The 25,422-nt window shown below is 41.8% G+C and overlaps 1 protein-coding gene across 4 annotated transcripts in view; it reads left to right on the top strand.

Annotated features, from left to right (window-relative positions):
- The first annotated feature begins 22 nt into the window (after positions 1 to 22).
- The window catches only part of DIP2C (disco interacting protein 2 homolog C), a 319,660-nt gene continuing 294,260 nt past the window's right edge, over positions 23 to 25,422 (top strand). For 2 of the 4 annotated variants that reach the window (XM_061349630.1, XM_061349622.1), the window contains exon 1: positions 24 to 456. In XM_061349630.1, coding sequence (XP_061205614.1) covers positions 372 to 456 — 85 coding nt within the window. In that variant the 5' untranslated portion in view covers positions 24 to 371. Of the gene's footprint in view, positions 457 to 25,422 lie in introns of all 4 variants that reach the window. The other 2 variants (XM_061349614.1, XM_061349634.1) reach the window with 2 other exon arrangements.

The following is a 25,422-nucleotide window of genomic DNA, read 5'->3' as shown; positions in this document are numbered from 1 at the left end:
AATCACCGTCGCGGTGCCAAGCGGCGGGGGGTGGGGGGCGGCCCGGGCCGGGCGCGGCTGGGAGCCGATGCGGAGCGATCGCGGGCGGGCGGCGGGAGCAGCCATGGCGGGGCCCCGCTGAAGGAGGCGGCGAAGGAGGAGGAGGAGGAGAGGGGAGGAGAGGAGAAACCTCCGCATTCCCACCCTCCGCGCCCCGTCCCCCCGCGCGGACCGCCCGCCTCCCCCCCGCTGCATGCCCGGCTGAGACCGCGGGGAGGACTCAGCCACCCGCCGCGGCCCCGCCGCCTTCCCTCTCCCCGTTCAACCGCGGACAAAGGGGGGAGAAGCGGGGGCAGCCAAAGGAGGGGAGAGCCCGTCCCCGCCGCGCGAGCATGGCGGACCGCAGCCTGGAGAGCGTGTCCCTGCCCCTGGAGGTGCGGGCCCGCCTGGCCGAGCTGGAGCTGGAGCTCTCCGAAGGTAAAGGGGCGGCGGGGCGGGCCCGGCCCTCGCGCGGGCGGCGGTTGGGGCGGGCGGCGGTTGGCGCGGGCGCGCGGCAGCGGGGCGGCTCGGGCAGCCCCCGGCCCGTTCCGCTCCGCTCCGCTCCCCTCCGCTCCCCTCCCCTCACACAGCAGCCCCGGCCCTGCGGCCCTGTGCTCGACCCGGCCCCGGTGGCGTCCGCGGGGTCCCCTGGCGGATCCCCCCCACGCCCCGCCGGCGGGCTGGCGGAGGGCGCCGGCGCGGGTGTTTTGTTCTACCTGTGAATTCCCCCCTCTTCTGTCGCCGGCGGAGGAGGCAGCGGGGTTCTGGCGGCAGCGCTGGCCGCACCAGCCTCGCACGGTGGAGTGCGGGAGGTGGCAAAATGCGTGGGGCTGGCTCGGAGGGGCTGCTGCCCTGCCAAGAAAATGCAGCTTCACGGAAATGTGCCGTGTACCTGCGTGCAAACCCCCCTCTCTTTGACCGTGTCGAGAGCCTCGCCACCAAGTCCATGCAGTGTGTGTGTCGGCTGCAACAAACACCCCGTGAGAAGGTCGTTTTGGACAATACTGGTTGGGTCGCTGAGAGGAAACGGTTTATTTTTCAGTTGCGGGAGATAAATATATATATATATTTAATGTATAAATGAGAGCTCGTGGTGATTTTCTTGGCGTGGTCGCTGCTGATGCTCCGCCGGTTCCCGGTTGGGAAGCCTCTCCTGCAGCCAGCATCCTGCTGCCGCCGTGGCTGGAGGACGAGCCGGAGCCCCAGCCCGCCCACCGCTCCGCTCTGCAGCGGGGCTCCGGCTCCCCGTTTCCATGTGTGTCAGCTCCGATTCGGGACCCAGAGGCAGGCAGCCTGTCAGGATCCCTCTCTTAAGGGGGGGGGGGGGGGCGTGGACTGAGCGCCCACCATCAGTCTTGGAGACGATTTTCGTGTATCAGATGTAACGTGGGCCTCCCAGACGAAGAGTGGGGAGTATTTATATATACTGATAGTAGGGTTGGCTCTTCCCTGAAATGCAAGTCTGCTATTAGCTGCCCCCTTTTCTTAATAAACCCCACCAAATATCAGGGTTCATTCACAGAGACGCTACAGCACTTAACAGGAGGGGCAAATGACCCATAGCGTCCCAAATTAGTTATTGGAAGTGGTCGATATATTGAGCTGTCTTTCTGTCTTTCTGTAACGGTTTGTAAGGGCTCCAAGCCAGAAACTAAAATGCGCTCGAGCCAGTTTCATCAGCAGGGAGGAGCTGATGTTGACATTGTATTTTCCTTTTAACGCTTTGAGGGTGAAGAGGAGAATGAGCTACTGGAATTGTTTGTGGTTCTCATTTCTGTGCCTCCCCCTCCCCGAGGGTGCCCTGAATACCTGAAATAAGAGGAGTTAAATACAATACTGCCTTTCTGTGATGCACTGCCAGTCGATTGGCCCTTATCTGTGGTACTGAGGGTGGGAGGAAGGACTGTTTGTATCATGGTATATGTAACGTTCTTGCTTTATGCAGAAAGCGCTTCTTGATGTGTATCAGATCATTGTCTACACACCAGTGAGATACTAATTAAAGCAGCTGTTAGTAAGTGCTTGCAGAAGACCAAAATCAAACTGGCATAGACCTTCAATGGGAAATATGCTAATTCAGTATACTAAAGTTGTAATACAGTTTTACGGTGCAGTTTCTGTTGCTGTAGCATAATCCAAGAAGGCTCTGAGGAAGTGGGATGTGGTTTGCAATTGGACATCTGTATCTGCACTGCTGTAACTTCCCTGCAGCTAGAGCTGGAATGAATTTAGCCCCCTGACAATATCTTCCCTTCTGTGCCACTGATGCTAACACCCGGCAGACGGAATGGCTTGTGTTTTCTGACTGTGGCAGCCTAAATGAAGATGAGTTGGAATTGGGATGTGGGTGGAGAAAGGGTCAGAATCCCAGTTTTAGTGTCTTCCCCCAAGCCACTCTTGGTGTGTTCTTAGTCAAGTACATGACACTCAGTGCCAGAGAAGATGAAATGATTCACTGCTTCTACCTTTAGGCACCCATGCTGTAACCCCTGGCGTGTTCGCAGAACTAATCCCTGCAGACTGTGGGATCAGTAATTTGTACAGTTTTGTTGTGCTGTAGAAGACTGATCATACTCTGGCCATGCCAGCTCTGAGTTAAATGGTTTTCAAGGCAACTTTGTGCATCTTCACGCCCTGGATGTGCAGCACCTTGTGTATATGTTTAACTTGACTGTCATGAGCCAGTCTGACATTCACTGAGATCCACATGTGCTCAACAGCTCACAAGACTTGAGTTTTTAACACATGTCAAGCTTGTGATGTGTTAAGGTGTCTCTGCTGCCTTTGTGAAGCCGGAAACTGATGAAGGCGGTAGACAGACAGCTGCATGCTTAAGCCTGTTTTTGGGTCTCATTGATAACACTGGGAGTTGAGTGACTGCTGTAAGTTGTGCCCCTTTTTAAAAGTGCTTTTCTGAGTCAGACTTGTGAGAAAAATGTTTTTTCAAATGCTGGGTGCCCGGATTGGATTGTTGTATTGTTTGTGAGTGTGAGTTTTGTAGTTCTGGTACTGCTGTGGGTCTTACAGCTGCCACTTATATCCAAGCAACAGAGTTTTCAGATGCCAAAACCTGATACGGACAGTGCAGCTTTAGGGACAGCTTCTGAAAGGAGGCTGCTGCTTTGTGGAAAAGAGGAGCATGGGCAGGATTATTGCATGATTGTTTCTTGGCTGTGAGCTGAAGCTGTCTCCTTCCTCGCTCTTGGAAGTGTCTTGTGTAATAGCACAGGTCCTACCCACGCAATGCATCTTAAAATTGAACATAACCAGACCACTAGTTACTGTGCCACTAGCACAGCAGGCTCTGTGCGGATGTTGTAATTAGAGTCCACACTGGTAGTCAGCATACATTTAAATTCGGCCATGGTATTTCCCTCCTCCTTGTAGCCACATTCTGAGTTCCTTGTTCAGCTGTGCACTAGGCATGGCCTCACTCGCGGCAGGGCTGCTGGCAGGGGAACCTCAGGAAGTGGCTGCTGGACAGGTAACACGTGCTCTTTATATGATAGGGCAAACTACCTTTTTTCTTTTTTCTACGAGTGTTTTGGCAGTTCTGTGCTGCTTGTTGGTTGAGAGGGAGGAGCACTTCATCCGGAAGGTGTTTACTTGGTGTTCTGCTAAGCACGTCACTGTGGCAGTCCTAACCCCTTGGTTATTGTGGGCAAACCACATGCCTTCTACCTCCCCTTTGTTGTGGTCTGAATGGGCTTTTTTGTTTTAAACATAGCTATTTAAAAGGTTCTGTGGATGCAAATGAGAAGACTTTAGATTTTGTTAGTTTCATTCTTATAATTTAGAAGGTGAAGAGCAGTCAGAATCAGAAATGCTTATGAGTATCCTCTGTGCCTGCATGCTGGTTGCCTGCCCCATGCAAGGAGTGAGTGATGGGCAGGTAGCTTAGCACAGTGATGAGTGGCAAGAATGACTTTCACGTTGATGTGTTGTCATGTAATTTTACATTCAGCTTAAGGCATCAATAGCACACTTCTTGACCGTGTTTTCACTTCATTTTGGGAAGAGGAAGTTGTTTCAGTGTTTCTCAAAACATATAGGCGCAGTAGCAGTTTAAGTTTTATGAAAATTGGAAGTTATGGAATCATCCCTATCCCAGCACGTATTCCAGAGCCATTTGTTTAGCTGTGCTTGAGTAAACGTGCCCAATAGTAGCATGTTACACACGTGTTCTTTGACACTAGTGGTTCCAACTGAGTATACTAAAGCTTGCAGTGCTCAAAAGTATAGCCCTCTTAGGCTGATGCAATCAACATGTCACTCTGCAGTAACTGTTCTTCGGGGCTGCTTAGAATTTTATGAGGCTTTAGTTTACTAACGACACATAAAATTGTACTGGATGGAAATAGATGAATCATTCTTGTTTTTTGGAATAGCTCGGGGCTTGTTAACTGAAGAACTTTTTTTTTTTTTAATATGACCAGGAGTCCAGAAATGTGCAGCCTTGCTAACAAAAAAACCTAATTCTACAACCCCTCCATTCTTAAAATCACACAGTTTTAAAGGAAAAAACTCCCCCCCCCCCCCCCCATATTATCTCATTTCCTTCTCAATTTAAGGCTGTAGGTTATATTGCCCTTCCAATTACTTCCTGAGCCAAAATTAATTGGGAAAAGATGCTTTATAGTTCTTCCAATATTTTATCCAAGTGTCAGATAAAATAGCAGAAACTCTTAAGGAACCACAGGCGCCACATGGAAAATGTGAAAACCATTCTGCTCAGCAACTGTTCTCCCTATATTCCATGCTATGCTTCCAGTCCTCTTCCATTTTAAACATATGAGACATAGCAGGGTATTTTTAAAAGAAGTCTGAACTTTTCTCGAAATAATGCTTTCAGAAAAGTGTCAGCAGATCTTTAATGAGTGATTACTTACTCCCAAAGGCACTGGATGTGCACTCAGCTAATTAATTCGGTCCTCAGCTTTCCTTGTAACAACTGGCTCGATTATATTCAGTAATATTGGTTGGGTGGATTGGGTCACTGACTGCTCAGGTTTTGTTTTATTAGGTATAAGTTCTGTCTTTTGTTGTCCACCTGTAGTCCCTGGGTTGGGGCCAGAGAACTGTAGTTAGCTCCTCTGGTTATTATTTCTCCATAACATTTGCCAGCTGACTCTTCACCTGTGGGGAGGTTTCAAAGTGTGAAAATTTCAATAGCTAGCGCACCTCTGTGATTTGGGACTCAGAATCATCCTTTTAATTCACTCCTTGAGAGATAGTGCTCTGCGTAGCAAGGGGGTATCACCTGCACAATGACAGAGTGTTAATACTTTCTGAGTTTAGGTGAGAAATGAGCTAAGAAATTCAATACTCACATTTGCTTCTTGTTTTTTTTTGAGCCATGAGTGTGCAGTTGGTTCATGTTTTCACATCTTTTTCTGTCAAAAAGAGGGCTAATTTACTCAAAACACATAAAGCTGAAACTTTCATGTAAGTTATGTACAATATCTAACGCTTAAAGAAAATATACCAAATACCATGAGAATTATGATAAAATCAAGAGCTCTGGCAACAGATTTTCTTTTGTTGTAAGGTGAAGCTTCTCTTATCAGCTATTTTGTTTCTCAGATGGTGCTCAAGTTAAGAGGAACAGTAGCTCGATTAAGGTTAAATTCACTCATGACTTAATAACTTTGTGTTTTAAAGCACTGGAATTTGAAAGGAGTTTATTTATTTATTTATTATTTACCTACTTCACTTTAGTGTGCTGTTTGGACCTAAGGGCTTTTAACGGGTGGTGGTGTGTTGAAAGGATTCTCATCACTCAGTTGAAGCACATTATAATGCCTTGTAAATAGGCTATGCAAAACTCCAGGATGGTCCCGGAACAGCTGTCCTGAAGGCATGCTGTAAATATACCTTTATTGCCAGCTGATGCTGAGCAGCATTGATGCCCAGGGGTTACACTTAATAGATCATTCAGATGATCTTCACTGTATTACACAACAGACATACTTGAAAAACTCCTCCCAAGGATGTGTGAAAATTGCCAACAGGGTGTCAGTTTTATAGGCAAAACAGGCAGTAAGCAGTGTATTCTAATGAGAGCATGCACTGGAAGGAGCAGCTCTTTGCAGCTTCAGGGTACATCTGCATGATTTCTGCTGCACAGTGCAGGAGCAGAAGCCAGCCATGCTTCCCCTTGCCAAACCAGCTGCGCAATGTACACCTATGGTTGTGAGTCAACAAGCTGCATTTCTCTGGAAGCGTATTGGCCTGCCTTTGTTTCCCCATTATAAGGGGAATGATGTCATTTTGATTCAAATAGTCTTTATTCTAGCAAACCGAATATCCTTTGCTATTGAAGGAATTTAACTTTAGCACACCTCTTTCCATTGTGTTTGATTTTTCTCAGGGGGAAATACGCTGTATAGAAGGCAGATGTAATAAACTAATTTTTGGTGCAGGATTTGGATTGGGAGCAGCAGAAAGATCAATGTTTCTCTGAAGAGACATCAATAGGCTCCTTTAGGTTTTCATAGCTCAGAATGGATGTTTGTGGTGTGGTACAGAGAATCCTAAATGTACCTTCTATAGCTCTTCTATACTTAAAAATGCATTGACTGCATTTTAATTTTTTAAGAGGCTATTTGTATAACGCGTCAAGCAGGACATATAATTTTTTAAAAATAACTGCTTTAATTCCCCAGCAACTGTCAGACAAGATGACTCACTGCAGTATAAGAATTCAGCACAGCACATCACAGATCTGACACAAACTCTTAATCCATGTAAAATTATGCATGTACATTCCCCTGCCTTCCCGGTGGGTGAGCTTCATTTTGCCAAACTCCTGATGATCCCATTCTGCCTTCTCTCCTCCCCCGCCTCCTTTTTTTTCCCTTTCTTCTTGAGCAGCTCCTCAGTCAGTAGCCCCAGCTGCAGGGTCTGGATGCAGCAGTCTTTTTCTGGCTTGCTAAGAGCCTTTTCTGATGGCTAACAACAACAGGCCCTGATTCTCTCCTTGACTGTGATGATGTGGGGGGGGCATTTCCAAAACATGATTGCTCTCTGCAGGGCTATTTCTGGTCTTTTCTTGTATTACGTGGGTAAGCATACACTAAAAAATGGGAACCGGTTTCATTTAATTCCACTTGGTGGAATGCATCTGGGAATTGCTCATTTTAGGCCTGTGTAAATCAATTGAGTTTTTTTCAGTAATCTTAGCTAGGGCTTCTAATTGATAGCCAGTATTATTTATCACTAGGATTAAGGATAACTTTAAAATACGTATAAAACATATTTGGGACATCATGATTTTCTGCAATAAAAGGCAAAGGTAGGAATAGGCATACTCAAAGCAATTCAGCTTGAGATGGATGTTGGGAAGACCACTCTGTGGCTGAGGCTGGAGTCTCTGGCTGCAGAAGAGGAGGCTTCTGCCCTATGCTGTGGAGCCCTACCGAAACAGCCTATGCATGGCTCTCAGGGAATGGACAAAGGCATGCTGTGGTGTTTCTTGTAGTCCCTTTTCTGAGGACAGAGGCAGTTGCTGTTTCTTGGCAGTGTGATAGACGTAGTCTTAATTTGACACATAACCTGCAGTCCTTAGTGCAGCATTAAGTGCTGGGGTGTGGATAATTGTCACATCATTTTACGCAGAAGTTAACATGGGAAAGTATATGATGTCTGGTCTCAATGGCCTTTTTTTAAGAGTATCCTGTGAAAAGGTTGAATGACTACAGAAAGAAAGAGTTCTTATAAGGTATCCTGATAATGTGGAAGGAAAGGTATTTCCTATGACTGTTGAAGGGGCTGTCTGATTTCCAAAGACTGAATTGGACCAATAGGCTATCTTGTAGGATGCCTGTGGTGGTGTTTGCTTTTATGTGTACGACTGGGTCTGCAGAATGTTGACAGTTGTGGGGAAGAAGGGATTCTTCAAATGTTACCAGCTTCTGTGGAAGTAAAAATGGATGTTAGGACCTGTGTTTGCTCTTATTTCTCTCTGGATCCAGAAACCATGCCTCCACACTAACCATGGCATCTGTAGTGTCTTCATTCGAATTTTGGCTTCATCTGTATGTAAGATTAAAATATAAAGAGAAATCTTGTAAGTCCGGTCTGGTAGGAGCTGTTCAGAAGCCATAAAAATGTTTCATAATGAACTCTGTGACAAAAACTGAGCTGTAAGAAATGGAGCCTGCATTTTCATTGGTAGGCTGGTGGTTGAGAGTCTACATTAGCAAAAGTCTAGAGACTTTTGGATGGCTTAGAGACCCAAGTGGAGTGTGCTAGCACTTATTTTCTAGGGGTGTGGATGTCCATGTGTCCATAAACAGCTTGGCAAAGTAAAGAGAACCTAGCAACAATCTCTTCACAGAAAGCAGGCCTGGACTATTCCCTCTGTGTGGGCCCTGCAGATAGAGTTATGCAGTATTAGCAGGATGGTTACAGGGCTACTGCATCTATTATCATTCCATGTGAAAATAGACCAAATTAATCTTTGGGATTGTAGTATCTCATTATGTAATGGTTCTGATATTGTGCAGAAAGTTTCCTTCCAAAATCCGTATACCTGTAACTACAGTCTTATAAAGCTACATGTCTCGAGGTTGTAGCAAATAATGAAACTTCACTTTTTTTTTTTGAGGGGATACCCTTTGTCATATTAACTCATATTTTTCATTGTAATACTTGCCAAGAGAATGAGCAAGACCAAGCATTTAGTATGCCATGCTTCTCTTATCCTTGTTGAAAAATATTCTCCCATTAAAGTAGAAGAGTAATATTTTTGATGAATTTCTGAAGAAATTAAATGGTGGCATTGTGGTGACGTGTGAACAGTCCGACTTGGGTAAAGAATCTTAAAATGGAAATGGCGTTTTAGATGATAGACTTCTTTGACAGATGCCTGAGGATGAACAAACAACAGTTATCTAGTGAAACAGTAGAATGCAGAAACATCGCTATTCTTTCCTGAATGATGACTGAGGCAAACCTCTGTGGCGAATCTGCTGGAAGAGTCCAGTTCATGTGCCATATTTTAGTCTAAAAAAACCCCAAGAATGCCTTGTTTGGAAGATGGTGTGGGTTTTTCTAACTGTTGTGAAATGGGGGTTAACTTTTTTTTGTTTTAGAAAAAAGTACCATTGGACTTTTAGTTTGAAGGGAAAATAACAGATTGGCAATACTTTTAATTGGCTTTACTTTTAATCAGCTCTGTGTTGCAATGGAGAAAGTTGGTTTGTTGTGTTGAACAACAAGAATGGGGCCAGCAGGAATTAAAGATTTTTTTTTGTTGTGTTTTTTTTTTAATGATGATTAAAAAGAAGTATTGCATTTTATGTTTATGAATTTTATGCTGCTAAAGCATTTGACACATTCCAGTCACAAGGTTTTGTCTACATCTGTTCCAAACTCTTGACTTCAGTCATATGAGTATCCATGCCACAGACTCAGGCGAGTTTGACAGAACAGCTCAGAAGAGATCTTAGGAGAGTGACGAAGAGTAGTGACATGGGCACTGGGGATTAAAGCAGTCCTAATAAACATCATAACCACAAGAAAGATAGGGAGTTTGATTATTTCCAAACCTTGTGTTGGGGAATGAGGAATACTTTCTCATAGTGCAAAGTTAGTGCAGTGTTAGCAGTCAAGAACATGAGACAGCCCCAGTCCTAGGAATATTAACAAGGCTAGACAAACACTTGAAACACTTACATAGGAAAGAAGACTCAACAGCTATAAAAAAATGTACCCACTAGTAGACGTGATAGAAAGCTCTAAAAAACACTGATTGTGAGAAGTTTGTTGATATCCTCCCTTGACTAGAAATACACCAATTTAAGTGCTCTAAGTACTTTTGTAATGGCATTTTATAAATGTTTTAGCCCAATATTATGATACACTTTTTCCTGGTAACTTCAAAGAAACACTGCAACAGTTGAGAATTTCAGGCTTAGTATGTTTTCAGTGGTTTACTAGTGATGACTTGACATTTACTTGCGGTAGTAATTTGTTTTAAATCAATATTGAACACTGTAAGGATGTGCATACATTGCAGTTTGAGAGGATATCAAATACAGCGGCTCTGATAATGCTTGCTTAAATACTGACTACTCGTATATTTGCCTGTAGCTCACGGGAATTCTGTATAATCATGAAGTGGCGGAACAAAAACATTTTTAAAGGCTCCCTTAAAATTTATTATATGTGGCTTGATAATTGGCTTTTACATAAGGGTATTGTCCTTTTAATAATTTGGATAAAGAGTAAGAAAGCGTTCACTTCCTCTGAAGAGTAATCCTTCCTACATCTTGTTCTCTGATACTTCAGGGGGGTGAGGTCTGTACTCGGCAATGAAATGAGTCTTGGTAAGACAGCAAGTGTATTCTGTTTTCTGCTTTAGTTCTGTATTTCTGTTTAGCTTTCATACATTAGACATACATTGTGGTGTATATTTTTAGTGAACAGATCTATGACTATTATTTCTTTTATTACCGTTTAGTGTTTCTTGTATGTTGTTGTATTATTTGTAATTCTGTATGTGATTAAATGCACCTCAAATATATGCTTTTCCAGCATACTAAGTTGCAGCTGAAAAGAAGGCCCTTCCTTCTCTGAAAGCAAATCCAGTTTTCATTGGAAGGTTTCATCAGGATAGTTGCTCTTTGCTCTCATGTCTGCTTTTGCCTCACTGGCCAGTCATGTTAACTTGGATTTGCTCTTTGCATCCTGGTGTTAAGGGTATAGGAGCAATGAAAGTGTCTCTGTGCTTTTGCTGTCATGGGAAGGTCTGTGGAAACTAGTTTATTGGGAGTTTCATAAAGCTGGTACCTTTGACCTCCAGTGGCAGCCACTTCTGGAGTGCAGTGAAACAGAGATCATCTTCCTTTGTCTGCAGGGGGAGAAGTAAGGTATTTCCTTTGCTTTAGCTCAGGCAGTTTTTCTTCTTGAGCACAGTGATGCCCTGGTCAGTATTTTCTACTGATGGTACTTCTGAGGAAGACGAGGACTCCTGGCAATTCCAACCTTTTGTTTTCAGCTTCAGAGGGCAGCTCCCTATGTGTGTTTTGTTTCACAAAGGATGCTGTGCGGCCAGGTGAGGTGACTACCGTCACCTTGTGCAGAAGTGTAGAAGCTGTGCATAGAATGCCTTCAGACAGAAAGAGACAGAGTGATGTCAAATTTCATCTTTTGCTGCTGAACCTTTGAGAGGTATTTGGTAACTTCTGGTAACCTAGTCCATAATAGTTCTCACTCCATGGTATACTTCTAGAACAACAGGTGTAGGAAGCCTGGGCTCTTTCTTGTCAGTACCAGTTTCTTCCTTCTGGGAGGAATCTAAGCTAGTTCATGCACCAGCTCTTTGCACCATTCAAGAAATATGCTGTACATTTTTCTGTCCTGAAGATCATGCAAAGACCACAGCATCTCTAAAACTTAGAGAATTTCAATCTGAAGTCCTTATTGTATAATGCTGTTGGTCATTCCTAGGTGGTCTGGCTTTGCTGACCCACAAAATGCTTTTCTGTGTATTTTGACATTAGGTCTGTTACACATCATTCAAAATATCACACTGCATATGTATGCTGCTTCAGAGATGCACTTTGGCTGTTTATGATCATAATTGGTTACTCCTGGTAAATAATAAATGTAGTTGCAGATTTAACTTCCTTTATGAGTGATTCTGCTTGAGGATATACTAGAAATAACTCTAGGCCTCATCTGCCAACTTGTTCCTCTGTACTTCTTCCATGACTGAAGCAAGCTGTGTATTTAGGACTGTATTAGACTGAAATTGGGAAGCAAGAATCCAGCTCTTCTTTAGAGTTGGCTTTTTTTAACATGAACAGCTTTGTGATCTGAATTTTACACAGGCTTCGTACTTCTGTTGTAAATCTGCTCTAACTGAGATGCCTGAAGAAGTCGCCCCTGAATTCTTAGATACAAGGTTGTTTTGCTAGTTGGGGGCCTTCTGAAAAGTACCAGTTTGAAAATGGCACCTGATAGATGCTACTGAAATGTCTTATTTAAATAATAATAAAACATGTTATGTATGCTGCTTCATAAGAAATTGTTCACATGGGTATATTAGGGTTAAGAGAGAGAAAAAAGTGTCGTAAGCAACCATACCCTTCTGAAATACTGTGGCATCTGGTTTTCTCCAGGCTCCTTTTGAAAATACTGCATGGCTGTTGTGGTGGACTGGGTCAGTTTCTTCATTCTGCCTCTGAGGCAGCAAGAATGATAAAGCAGCCACACATCCCAGAGCTGGGTCCTACTGGTGTACAGGAGGAATTACGATAAAATTACAGTTGGAATTACAGTGAAGGACGTGACTCAAGTCCCCCCAATATAGAAGTCTGGGGGTACTCTCAATATAAAAGCTGAAGCTTCATTTCCAGGGCTCAAATAAGGAGGGAGTATAAATCTTGCCAAAATATATTCTTGTATGTATTTTTTTGCTTCGAATGAAGTCCAGTTCACCTAAAAATAAATGGCAAAAACCATGTTGGCATCAGGGCTTCTCTACTGGCTGTACTTCCACTTAAAGCTATGTCTGTGAATAGTCAGAAACAATCTGTGATATTTAAGGATCTGTGCCAGGGTGTGTGGTAGAAAAAACCCAGATATTTTTTCTCCTCTTCTTTTTGTGAGAGAACATTTTGCATTTCAGACAGAGCATTTACATATATGGATCAACAGGCCAAGATGTGCTCCCAGTGGAAAGACAGGGACCCCATTCAGGACTGGGAAACCAAGCCATATTTAGAGAAGTCACAATTTGCTGGAAGCAACTAGTGATTGCAGCAGCTCTGTAGCATTTCTGGTGTTCTGTGAAAGGTAACGTGGTTGGTATTACCTTTTCCTGTGTGACAGAGAAAGAGAAAGCCAGTGTATGCTCCTTTTGCTTTAATTTTTTTCCATCTTCTCACATCTATCTGTTCCCTCTCCCTCCCCCCTTTTTTTCATTGTTAAACTCAGACCTTTGGGGCTTCTCTCCAAAGGCATCTGGCCCTGGTATGGCAGGTCAGTGCTAGTCTGCCATCATGCCCTACGTATTTCTGTGCCTCAGTCATTTGTCTTTCCAGGAGACCTCTTAAACAGCAGACCTGTGTGCAGGATCACGCTGTAGGTAACTCATGTGATGCTTCCTTTTGCAGTAGCTTTTTTTCACATGTGGAAGAGTGCTCATGAGAAATGGCAGGACCAACATGCTGAAAATGGAAATCTTTTATTCTGAAGTTGGTTTAGAATGAATTCTTTTCTTGGAGTAACAAACTTGCTAACTACTGAAACCCAGACTGTAGAGACACTAGCAGAGGTATATGTGTTCTGCTAATCATGCTTGATGTTTGCTTTTTTGGTTATTGCTATTTATGTCTACTTTATCATGTTTGCTTAGAGCGAATATTCTCCAGTGTGAGGCATTTATGGAGAAACGTGCTGCATCGTGAAATTTTTGAACTCTGATCTGGAGATAAGTCATGACATTTATTTTCCATCTAAAAATGCATTTATCTTAATAATAACCCCATTCATTGTGTTTTTGTTATTCACATGAAACTCACACTAAACAAAAATACAGCTTATAGAGCCTAAAATTATAAGGCCTACTTGCAGAGAGCTGGCAATGCTGTCTACATGATGAAAGGCATTTAAATTGCTCAGCATGGATTAGAAACTATATCTTCAAATCATCTTTGCATATTTATGACTACACCTGTTTTATAAGCAGAGGAAAGTGCTGAGATTCCTCCTCTCCTGTGCCATGGTTAGCAGGGTGAAGAAAAACAAGATCATTTGTCAGTTTAAGTCTTTTAAATCTGAAGTGGAGCCTTATCTGCCTAATAGCCTAACACCAGAGAAAGATACTGTTTGTGTGCAGCAGGGCTGTATTCATGTGACTGTCAGTGGCTGAATTACTGCTCTCAGTTCTATATAAAGATTCCTGCTCCCACCCAGCCCCTCCTAGGCACTGTCATTTAGCACAACGTGCTGCATGCAGTACAGCTATAAAACATCCCCGAAATACTGAACTGTGTCTCCTTTCTCACTTGTATGTGGAAAAGAAGAAACAAATACGAGGCTGCCTTCTTGGTTTATAAGAACTTCCTATCTCTTGCGGGTTCAGCGCCAGCTGAGGCAGAGTCATGTTACTTGCACGTGTTTTCAAGCGTAGTCTATATTCAGGGGAAGAGTCGGGGGGGTGTGTGATTGCTATATCCTGCACCTCTTCTCTGTTCAGTGCAAGTGTTACGCTCAGTTTAGACTTTGGTGTTAATTTGAGTACCCACAAAACAAAGCTTCCTGAGGAGCCCCACTTCAAACAACAGTATTGAGGGTGCCACATGGTGTGGGATGAAGCTGGTTTTTAATAGTCCTATCCAATGTCCCTGCTGCTGTGCTATTGTTTGCATGCGGGTTGTGATTTCAGTGATGCATGGGTTTACAGACAAAAAAAGCAAAACACAAAGAATAAAAAGAACAAGAAGAGGAAGAAAATCTTGTGGGTTTTTTTTTTTGTGTGAGGTTTTTTGGTGGCTTTGTAAAGTTGGATCAAATCAGCAGGATGCTACATAGGATAGCTTCATAAATAACTGCACCTTATGGAGAACAGGGATCGGAACAGCATAGATGGAGGAAAAGATGGATGCATTGGGAAGAGACCTGTGTATTGAAGCATCTCAATCCGGTTTTGCTGCTGAATAAAATATTTCATACAACGACACTGTCTGAATATAAGATGTAACTATTTACTGTGAGGCACTACCACAGGTTGCAAAGGGGAGATTGTGGACTCTGCCCTTGGAGATTTTCTCAGGAGCTGTCTGGACATGGTTCTGGGCACCCTGTTCTAGGTAGCCCTGCTTGAGAAGGGGATTGGACAGGCTGTTGTCTGAAAGCTTCTTCAAGCCTCAGCCATTCTGTGATACACCTTTAAATGTTGACCTTTTCACTGCTAAGTAATTTGGTGCTTCTCAGTACATTTCTCCTGGTTTTCACACTCTACATGGTTCTCGGAATGACGTGCTCAGCCTCTCCTGCAGTATGTTCATACCTGCTGTCAGTGGCTCTCCAGCTGAGATCCTGAGTAACAGCAAGCTTTTCAATTTTGGTTTTAATTCTGCCACGTGCACATTAGTGATAGTCAACAAAATACGCAACATGGGAGACAAAGCACAGTGCATAAAACAGATACTGGATTTTGAAACCATTTCCCTTAAAATGGTGTTACTGTTTTTTTCTATGCAAAACTTGATTATGGCAGAAAATTTACATCTTATGTAAATGATCTAGAATTGAAGCGTGGTAAGGTTGGTTGTAATGATTTTAATACTGTCATTATGATCACTGCTCAGCTATATGACTGTCAATTAAAGAATTCATAGTTTTGTTTCTGTATGATAGAAACATATGCCTGTTTATATCTGTGGAAAAGTAATTGCTTTAGTTCTGTGAGGAGCTGGGAGATGAGCAGAATGGAATGGCTTTGAAAATCAGTTTGTTTGATTACTTATTAACACCAATTCTAGACATGAACATAGCTTGAATGTTGATGAGATCTTTTATTATTTTTATTGAAACCTGTTTTGAGAGTAATCGTGCACTTAAATATTGCACTTTTTTTGAAGTTTCGTGACAGTAATGAAATAATGAATCTCCTGACTGAACTAGAAAGCAGTCACCAGATACCTTGGCATTGCAGAGCCACCCACAGTGAGAGCTTACGAAGGCTGTTTGGTGGCTGTGGTCCTCAGTTGAATGTTTGGCCTCATGCTATTAATTCTTTCCCAACCACCAGACTTTCTTTTCCTCTCTATAAAAAAAGGAAGCTGGACTGTATTTTTTGGGATATGAACACTGTTTTTAAGTATGGAAGAACCTCCATATCTGCATTGTTTCCTGACTGTTCAGTGAGCAGCTGGACATATCTTTTGCAAGAGAAAGTTATGTAGAGTATGGTCCCAATTCAGCAAAGCATTTTAAGCATGTGCTTCAGTCTCACTGATATTGCCGGTTTAACTTAAACCAAATTGTCACATGAGGACTGAGCTCATCTGTCTCCTGCATGGAAAAAACAAATCTTTGACATCTTCGTTGTATAAAAAAGAACGTCAGTGTTAAGGGATCAGTCTTTATTTCAGATTACGGTGTAAAAGGTTAGGGATCTTAAAAGCATTTTTTAAAAATAATTTTAAATTATTTAAATAGCTTTTAAATATTTAAATAATTCTGCCGTTGTCGAGTCATTAGATGCAGAACAGCAGAATTGGCCAGATCTGGTTCTCATTCTGTGTACTTCCTCTGTGCTTCATTGAACTGTAGATTTTAAAGAGTTTTGGGTGATGATATTCTTAATTTCTACAGTATGAGGTTGGAGGTCCTCAAACTTAGCTTGCTTCTGTACCACAGCCTCAGAAACAGAATAGTGTCACCCACGTTCTGTCTGAAGAAGTGTCTTCGGTTGCCTTCAGGGTAAAGATAGTGATTGCTGGTGCCAGGATGGCAGCATTGGATTCCAAGACCTGAAATCAAGTTGATACAAGTAGGTAGAAGCTCTACGCTGCAGGATACAGTGTCAACCCCAGTTCTCTGATAGGCAGGAAGGTGTGAAGTCTTGTAATATTTGAGAATCTGCTTTAAAAATCAGACTAACCAGATAACAAGGAGAGAATGTACTTTTCTTTCCAGGAGATAGAGCTTGTCAGCAGAGGAATATCATGAATTTTTTTTTGTAAAGGGTACATTTGATAGATATGCTTGCAGTGAGTTGTCAGAAGCCACGTGTCATGGAGAGGGGCCTCCTGTCTGCAGCCACACAGATGCAATCACCTTAAAAGCTCGAGGCAAGTCCTTGTGTTCAATATACCTGGTGCCTTTGAATGACAGTGAGAAAATGGGAATTACAGCAAGTGCCTTTCCTCCTAAATACAAGGAGATCTAGGTACCCATTTTCTGGAAAACGTCTTGAATCTGTTTCTCTTTACCTTTTGCTGCAGGCCAGGAAGAGGAAGAAGCAAGGAAGAAAGAGCAAGGCTGGAGCCGTTCTTTTTTTTTTTAGTATTGCCTTAATAAAAGTGGTTCATAAGCCAGTTACTGTTGTCACCAGCCAAAGACAAAAATGCCCTTATCCTGTTTTCCAGGGCTGAGTTTGCAGCTCAGGCATATGGAAAATCTGCATCCAGCTGGGCAGTTTTCCAGTCCGTCTTCAAGCCATTCTTTTATGGGAAAAAAGAGGCAGTTGAGGGATGGATGAGAAGAATTTTTTTCTTTTCTTTTCTGGATTTTCAAAATGTCAAAAAAAGAATGTGAAAGGCCAAGTGATAATTATCTCTTTATTAACATTGTATGGAAAAGGTATAAATTGCATAGGATTTAGGAATTTGATTGTGCATCACTGTGATCAAGATGCGAAATGAAAGATTCTGTTCAGGATCATGGAATCCAGTTATAACTTGTTTTGCATTTCTATGTTCATCTTCCTTTTCCTATCCATGATGGTGTTTTCCTCAGTGTACCTGGGATCTACTGAACTTGGCCTGAAAGATCATTTTTCCCACATTTTGTTTGCTTCATTACGCTCTATGAAAACATAGTAGCTGCAAGGAGCTTGGTCTGTCCCGCATTTATGGTGGTTTAGTCCTCTGTTACTGCATTTCATAAGGTTTGAATAATAAAAAAGCCTTCTTATTGCTAGTGCAGTAAAAGAAGCTCTCTGAAAGCCAGTGCAAAATTCTTGTTTGTACCCTCTGCTGTGGGCTGAGGAGGGTAAGAAGTTATTCTCACTTTGATGAAATAACTGAAATCTAGGCATAAAAATGTATTTGGACAGGACTGTGTACTCCATTAAAGGCTAAATGTGACACATTAGAGAACCTAAGAATTTAGCTGTGAAAACATCTCTTGAGGCACTGGTTTATTTTTGGTGATGTTTTTAAATTGTAAAAATCAGTACACAGATGTAATTTTTTTATTACATGCACTGTGTGTGTAGGCATATTCAAAGATGTAAAGGAATATACATGCAGAGGAGATGGGGAAGGAAAAACCTCACACACTGACTCCTCAGATCTTCCCACTTAAGGAAATGTTATGGGAGGCAGCAGCTCCCATAAGGATAGACATGCACAAGTTACCCCCATTCTGAGTCACAGATTTTTCCTCAGATTTGTGGCTCAGATGTGCAAGCCCCTTCCCCACCATGCTCCCAATTCCTCAAATAACAGCTGAGGTCAGGAAGGACAAGGGATAGATCACTGTCACTAGGAGGCCTTCTAAATCACACCAGGGTATGTGGCGTTTCTTGATGCTTAGTCTCAACTGTCTGGTACAGGAAGATAATTTTAATCCCATTTTATTTATCGCTTCTTAGTAGCGTTTTGGCTTTTAAACTGACTCACACCCTTTCTAATGAGTCACCAATGCTTTTGCTGTTAAACGGGCTTAACAGATACCTTTATTCCAGTTAGTTTTGTGGTATGTATGTTTCTACTCAGTCACATGAAATGACTTACACGCTGCTGTTGCTGAATTTACAACAATGTCTTCTGGCTTGGAACAATTAACATAATGACCTTTGGTACCTCAGAATACACAGTGAATAAAGTAAAACTGTTTTATGTATCTTGAGACTTACTTTAACACATTGTGCCTTTCCAGTTCAGTATCTGGTGATCTCTGGCTTCCAACTGAACCAAATTTAAAAATGGTTGGGAAAATAATAAGAGAGGCATACAGTAAGTCTTTGGATGGAAGCAAAAGAGCTCTGAAATCCAAAGTTGGCTCAAAGACTTTGCAGAAGAAATAGCTAGAATTAAACTGGTGAATGCTGTTTCTGAACAAGAGCCCTTCCTCTGTCCTTGGGTGGTGGCTGAACATACATGCTCAGTCCTCCTCATGAAGAAGCAGTGTTTGCTTCTCTGAGCCTTAGCTTGGGCAATGAAGCAGTGGAGCAGTGGAAGTCTTCAGTGAAGCCACTGAAGCAGTGGCTGCACCACCAGCAGCTCAGTTTGCTGATGTCCAGGACCAGTTCTCTTAAAATGTCTCTACTAGAGGAACATGTGCCCTTCAAGTTATGTCTCCAACCAACATGTGAGTGCTTCAGCATATAAATAATGGCATATTAGTAGCTCAAGACATGAACAGTGATATTTCCCCCTGCCTTTTAATTTTTTTTTCCTTTGGTATTTCGTGGACTTGTAAGTTGATAGCTGTTTTGTTTGAGTTTTTCTTCCAGGTCAGAAGAAATTCATATGTCTGCTGGTCACACACACACACAAAAAGGTTCACCCAGTAATTCCTGCCTTGGGTCTAATATCCCATGGATGAACTACAGTTCTTGTTAGCTGTCTGTCCTGTCCTGTGTTGGGGGAAAAATGGTGCTTTTTTCCCAGCTTGAAGTTCTCCAACAGTGATTCATCCTCAGGTCTTAGAAAAGGCTCTTATGTTTAGGAAACTAATACTGTATATGGTTTCTTAAAAAAGTATTAGCTTTGGACATGAAATTACGTATTATTGACAAATCTGAGGTTGATACGATTTAGTATACTGAAGTTGGACTCCATTATACTTTTAAGAAATGGAATTGCTACTGTGGGAGCACTGTGCTACCACTTAAATTCAAAAGCAAGTACTTACATCTTTCTTTATGGTCTATTATAAAAGGCTGTGGGGCATTTTATTGTGGACTGTCCTGTGAAAAACTGACTGAACTGGAAATTTCAGTATGGCATTCACATAGAAGAAATTTATATCAGAATAGAGTTGTGAAGTTGTGCAACTATGAATTGTAATTTGCTTATGGAACTGTATAGGGTTCACATTGTTAAGGAAGCTGCTGTTTAGGTATGGATTACGGAACTGGAGCTAGATGAAGAAAGCATCCACAGAGGCATGTACAAAGAAAAGGTACCTGGAAAATCCTAAATGAGTTCAACTGGTGATGCAAGCGATTCGCTGTGAGGAAGACCAAGACTATATAAGGCATCTCAGACATTTTGTGAGACTACACTGAATCCAGCATTTTTAGCTCCAGTAGTACTGAAGCAAACACAAAACCTGCAACTATGATTAAGCCCCGTGATCTCCCCAGTACTGACATGGTACTGAGTTCTTCAGTGTCAAAGACTTTCACATCTGGAATAATTTTATTTATATTTTTTAACCGTCTAAACAATATTTGATTATAATACTGTAATATTGTAATAGTGTATTTTATGGTGTTAATAGTAATAGTTTATACTGCAAGAGAAGTCCTAAAGACAGAAATAATCCTGAAGGTCCTTTAGTTTTAAGTGTTCTCACTTTTAAAGCTGGATAAATAGTATTCTGGATGTAGCTGTAACTTTGTTTTAATGCTCTTTTAGTAGGCAGGAACTGCAGTCTTGGAAACACATGTTTTTTCTTATTCCCTCTGGCATGGACAATGAGGGAAAAACAGAGTCCAGTGGACAACAGGAAAAATACAGTGCTGGAACATTTTAGCAATGAAGCAACAAGCATCTGTTCTTCAGCACCAAGGCTTAGTTTACCTTCAGACTTGTTCTGTTATTCAGATGGGAATCTCTCAGGGTGTCATTGTCCCTGGCTGTCTGCACTGTGCAGCTGAGGCAGCTGAGTATATATTCTGGTACGCAACTGCTTAGTTCTGTACATTCATTAATAGTGTAATTAATATACTGGACTGTAAATTGAAGGACCTGGAGGAACACATTTGCTTCTGCCATGTTTTCTGTACTTTCATGGCTGCATTCAAAGGGAACTGGTGACAGCTGAATCCCAGCAAGAAATGAGAGCTCATGTCTGCAATTAACTTTACCAAAAAAGATGCAGCAGGATTGGAAACGTTTAGGTTGGTTTTCCAAGATACTTGCTCTCCCACTATGTGCTTCAGGGATTTTAAAGCCCATCTCTAGTTCACTTATAATTTTGGGGGTATAAAACTGATAGTTGATTTTTCAGTTAATCATAATAGTTTATCACAACTATGATATATATATTATATATTATATATAACGTAGTAGTTTATCATGGCTCAAAACCATTTAGTGTTCTTACAGCTTTTAGGATTTCTGTTAATAGGAAAAACTCATCTGAGTTTGAAGCATACTGAAGAGGATGATGACGGGTAGTCCAAACCTCTGGAGGCAGCCAAATTCAGGCAGAATCTCAGAGCACCCTGTTGTGAGTTTTTAAATGAGATGTCCACATCATTCCACTGTGAAAGGTTAGTGTCCCAAAATCAGGCAACAAATTTACCCAACCAGCATTTGGTTTCTGTTCTAAAGCTCAGGTTTGCATGAGCTTCATAAATGCAATATATGCTTGAGTAAGTCATTCCTTAGACCACTTTCTCCACCATTTCTCATAATTGAGAATTGGTATGTAAAATAAGAGTTTAATCAATGTGTTGTCTATGTAGATTATTTATTTTTTTCTTTTTTTTCGGTGTGTGTTGTAGAAGTAGCACCTGAAACCCTAAGCCCTCATCTGTCAGTACTAGCATTGAAAATCATCCAGGGGCCAGGGCCAGTTCTCTGGTGCTGTAATTGAGTGGTTCAGCCTGGCTCCCTTGTAGGTGTCTAAACCTTTTTGCAGCATATGGTCATATCCAAACAGCCTACTGTGAACAGTCTGTGATATGTACTATTCCCTGAACTCTGTCTGGAATTTATCTGGGACAGTGCTGGCTGTCATGGGCCAGAACTGTGTGAGAGCACTAACTACCAAACAGAAGTGTGGGTCCATGCTTGACCCTGTGCCCTGGCCCATTTGTATTTCCTGGGTATCTCAGCCATGAAGGAAAGCCTTTGTTTTTAAGATGATAATATGACAACAGCCTCAAAAACTGAAGCTCTTCCCAAAGAAAAGAAGGTCAATGTAAGGATGCAAGCTGGCCTGAATACTGTCCCACAGCAGCCCTATTCGGAGGTTTTGCCATCATATGCGCCTTGCTTACCCTGGAGCTAAGTAGAGCACTCCCATTTCCTAGAAATTATCTGTTTAACAGAGGGATAAGGCAGTATTAAAATAACCTTGCCTTGAGTTGTGGAGGTTTCTGGTGTTGGCATTCACACCTTTTGTTGAAAGAGGGAACATCGCTCAAAGGATTATTGCAGTCTCTGCTGAGTGTTGTGTGGTGCCAGTTCAGAGTTTATGAGCCTCTAGTTAGTGACTTGGCATGAAGGTGGCTGCTTGGCTTTCCTGTGACTAGAGGTCATTAGTGAGAAGCAGGAAGAAGAAAATGGAACTGACAGAAAAACAGTCTCCTAATTGAAAACATTTGCCTTTAATCAGAGATGCTAATAAATACTTTCTTTGTTAAGGTTTGACATCCTGTAGTTTGGTCAAATAGTTTATTTTCCATTTTTTCTCCATGTGCTGATGTCATCACTGGGTCCACTGTGCAGTTTCAGAACTGTTGCTTTAGATTGCATCATAGTGTTAAAGCTTTTTAGTTTTAACCCAGAATTTCTTGCTTACAACAGTAAGCAGATGACCCATTTTAACCAAGTCTTGTCCGTTTTAAGCAACGTAAACTTTAGAATGAAAAGCAAGCTGGACCAAGCTGTGTGTGACTTCAGTGGGTACTTTTCTTGGAAACTGCAATCTTATGCTTTTATTTAGTCCAAAGGCTTGGGAATGCGGGAGGAAAGAGTGGTGTATGGAAGTGTATTGATTAAAAAATGCTGCTTCCTCTCTGATTTTTATTTCCCGTTTCCTCCTCTAGGTACATTTCTGAAGATATATAAAATAAGTCCCTTTGCTACATATTCTTGCATGTTATTGATGTATTTTTCAATCTTATTAGGATTTAGAATATATTATTAAAATGCAAGGATAGCTTATAGTAAAAATTAAGATCCAGCCAAATACTTGTAAGTAGTTTGAAATTGTCACAGAATCGTTCAGGTTGGGAAAGACCTTTAACATCATCAGTGCCATTTGCTGCTGTCCTGTTGCTTGCTGCCTGGGAGAAGAGACTGACCCCATCTCACTACATCCTCCTTTCAGGTAGTTGCAGAGAGTGGTATCGTCTGCCCTGAGCCTCCTTTTCTCCAGGCTAAACAACCCCAGTTCTCTCAGCTGCTCCTCATGAGACTTGTGCTTGAGACCCTTCACCAGCTTTGCTACCCTTCTTTGGATGCGCTCCAGCACTTCAGTGTGTTTTGTGTCCAATCTTAAATTAAAAGAAGTGAAGTTGGCTGCCACTTCACTTCAGAGTAACAGGTCCCCAGTTATAGATGGCAAAGAGAATTTGTAGTACCTGAAACTACTCAAGGGCTGGCATTTTGATTTTTGCTGTATTTTCAGTAAGACCAAAAAAGAAAGCAGCAGTGGCAGCCTTAGAAGTCAAGGTATGTCGGGAGATCTCCTGTGAAAGAGGGTATTGGTATTAGCATGCACCATTTCTTCTGTCCCTTGACTGTGACATGATTCGAGAAAATACTTCATGCTCAGCTTACATTAACCCATAAGAAGGTCAGTATTTACGCGTGTTGAAAAGTTGTCCTGTATATTGATCCTTTTTCTTAATCAAAACATTTCTGTTACATCAAACACAGCTAGGACTCCGTTCTCTGTAGGTCAGTGTTTGTTAGGGGGCCAGGGTGTTTTGAGAAGGATGGATAAACAGCACAGAGTTGTTCAGTATTGTTGTTTATTGTTTGTGTTTAGCTTCATAAATCTCTGTTTTAGTAAACAGTATTTTCTGTCATAGCAAAGAAAAAAAAAGCAATGGAAAAACAAGCTTGGTTTCCACTCTTAGCCCAGATTTATGTGAATTTGCTGTATTAATCTATCTGCTCAGATTGGATCTCAACGTAGAAGACTCTTTTTGGCTCTCTTGCATCTTCTAAATGGTGCCACTTACTGCAACAATGTGCCTAATGGAGACTAATTCTGTGTTCTGCAGTTTTGGGGTTTTAGTATTATTAATGTGTGGTTTTGGGTATTCTGGATGTTTGTTTTAATGAATTGTTACAGTTTGTTTTGTAAAATGATAAATAAAGTTAATAATTAACCACAATCTGCCAAGAATTCATGTGTTTTCTTTTTTTTTCGTTGAGTGACAAACCGAGCAGCCTGTATGTATATCCCTGAATTTTCTTTCAGTGTTCCCAGCCCTAGATGGGTGAGGTTGCTTGTCATGACTTTCATGGTATCGTGCCACATCTGTGGATAATCCTTGTGCTATATCTGTTTGCACAAACTGGCAAAAATGAAGTTCAGGTGTACAAAAATGATGCAGCATTACAATATATCTTTGAAGCAGTGGCACCTTTAACAGCAGTGTGTACCCTGATATTTGTTTGGTGTTCTCATTAATTCTTATCAGGTTGTGTGTGCCTGTCAACCTGGAATACAAGTCGCAGGCCTAGCTGGGATGCTGGAAATGCAAGTTAGTTAATTTGTCTTAGAGTCCATAGAAACAGCATGGTCAGATGACATAATTACACATCTCATTGTTAAATTGCTAATGTGTTGCAGAGAAGTGTTCCTACCACATGTTAATTTTCAGTGGACAGTATTTCTTTTTGTGTATGAAATAGTACATTGTGTCACCAAAAACAGTGCCATACAGTGTCAGGCCAGAAATATAGATGGAAGAAAAATCTTGCCAACATCCGTGTTTTCTGTACGTGTTCTGGGCAACATTATCTTCCACTGGGTTAGCTATATGAAGATCTGATGTGACAGGATTTCATATTATCACCTTCCTATTTCAGTACATCTTCAAAATCATAATGGTGTTATATATACTTTCTACCTCCTATGTTACTATTTCCCCTTGCTATATAGATTACTGCTTAGGGTATATCCAGAAAATAAATTTAGCTCTGCTGGCAGCCACAGGATTAAATGTCTGTGTTCTAACTGGTGATGTTTTGATGCAGAAAGTATCAAAGGTAATCTTGAATTCTTTGGAAGAACATTCTGCCTGCACCTCCAGCACCAGTGTGAGAATTTCCATACCTGCTGCATCTGCTCACGCGTGTTTTAACTGTAAGTTTTAAAGGAAAGTTCCTTAAAGATACAGGATTAGCTGGCATTCGTTGGAGTTTCCTTTAAATTTTTATTAGTCAAAGTTGATTGACTTGTGGAAAGTGTGAATCTGCTTGTTTATCAAAAAGCCCCATGTTATTGAAATTTTTAACAGCACACATGTCCATTTTGTCAGTTTAATCTTAAAAAACAACCTAGAAACTTGAGGTTTTTGAACATTTTGGATGTAGTGTAGACACTGCAAATGAAATAAGAGGTCCCTGAGGGTTTTAGAGTTACCTGGCTGAGACAAGTCAGCTACCCTGGCTGCATGAGTGCACCTCTGAGCATGACTAAAGACATGAGGATGTCCTGATATTAACTCTAGAACGTTTGTTGTGTATATCACTTGACTGTCCTTGTTATAAAAGCCTGCTGCAATAGAAGCACAACTTG

The sequence above is a fragment of the Neopsephotus bourkii genome, unplaced genomic scaffold (assembly GCF_033783945.1).
Source record: "Neopsephotus bourkii isolate Nb327-2 ecotype Australia unplaced genomic scaffold, CSIRO-AGI_Nbou_v1 NB_53, whole genome shotgun sequence".
Taxonomy (NCBI): Eukaryota; Metazoa; Chordata; class Aves; order Psittaciformes; family Psittacidae; genus Neopsephotus; species Neopsephotus bourkii.
The sequence above is the reverse complement of the archived record's forward strand: the minus strand, read 5'-3'. Positions and strand labels throughout refer to the sequence as shown.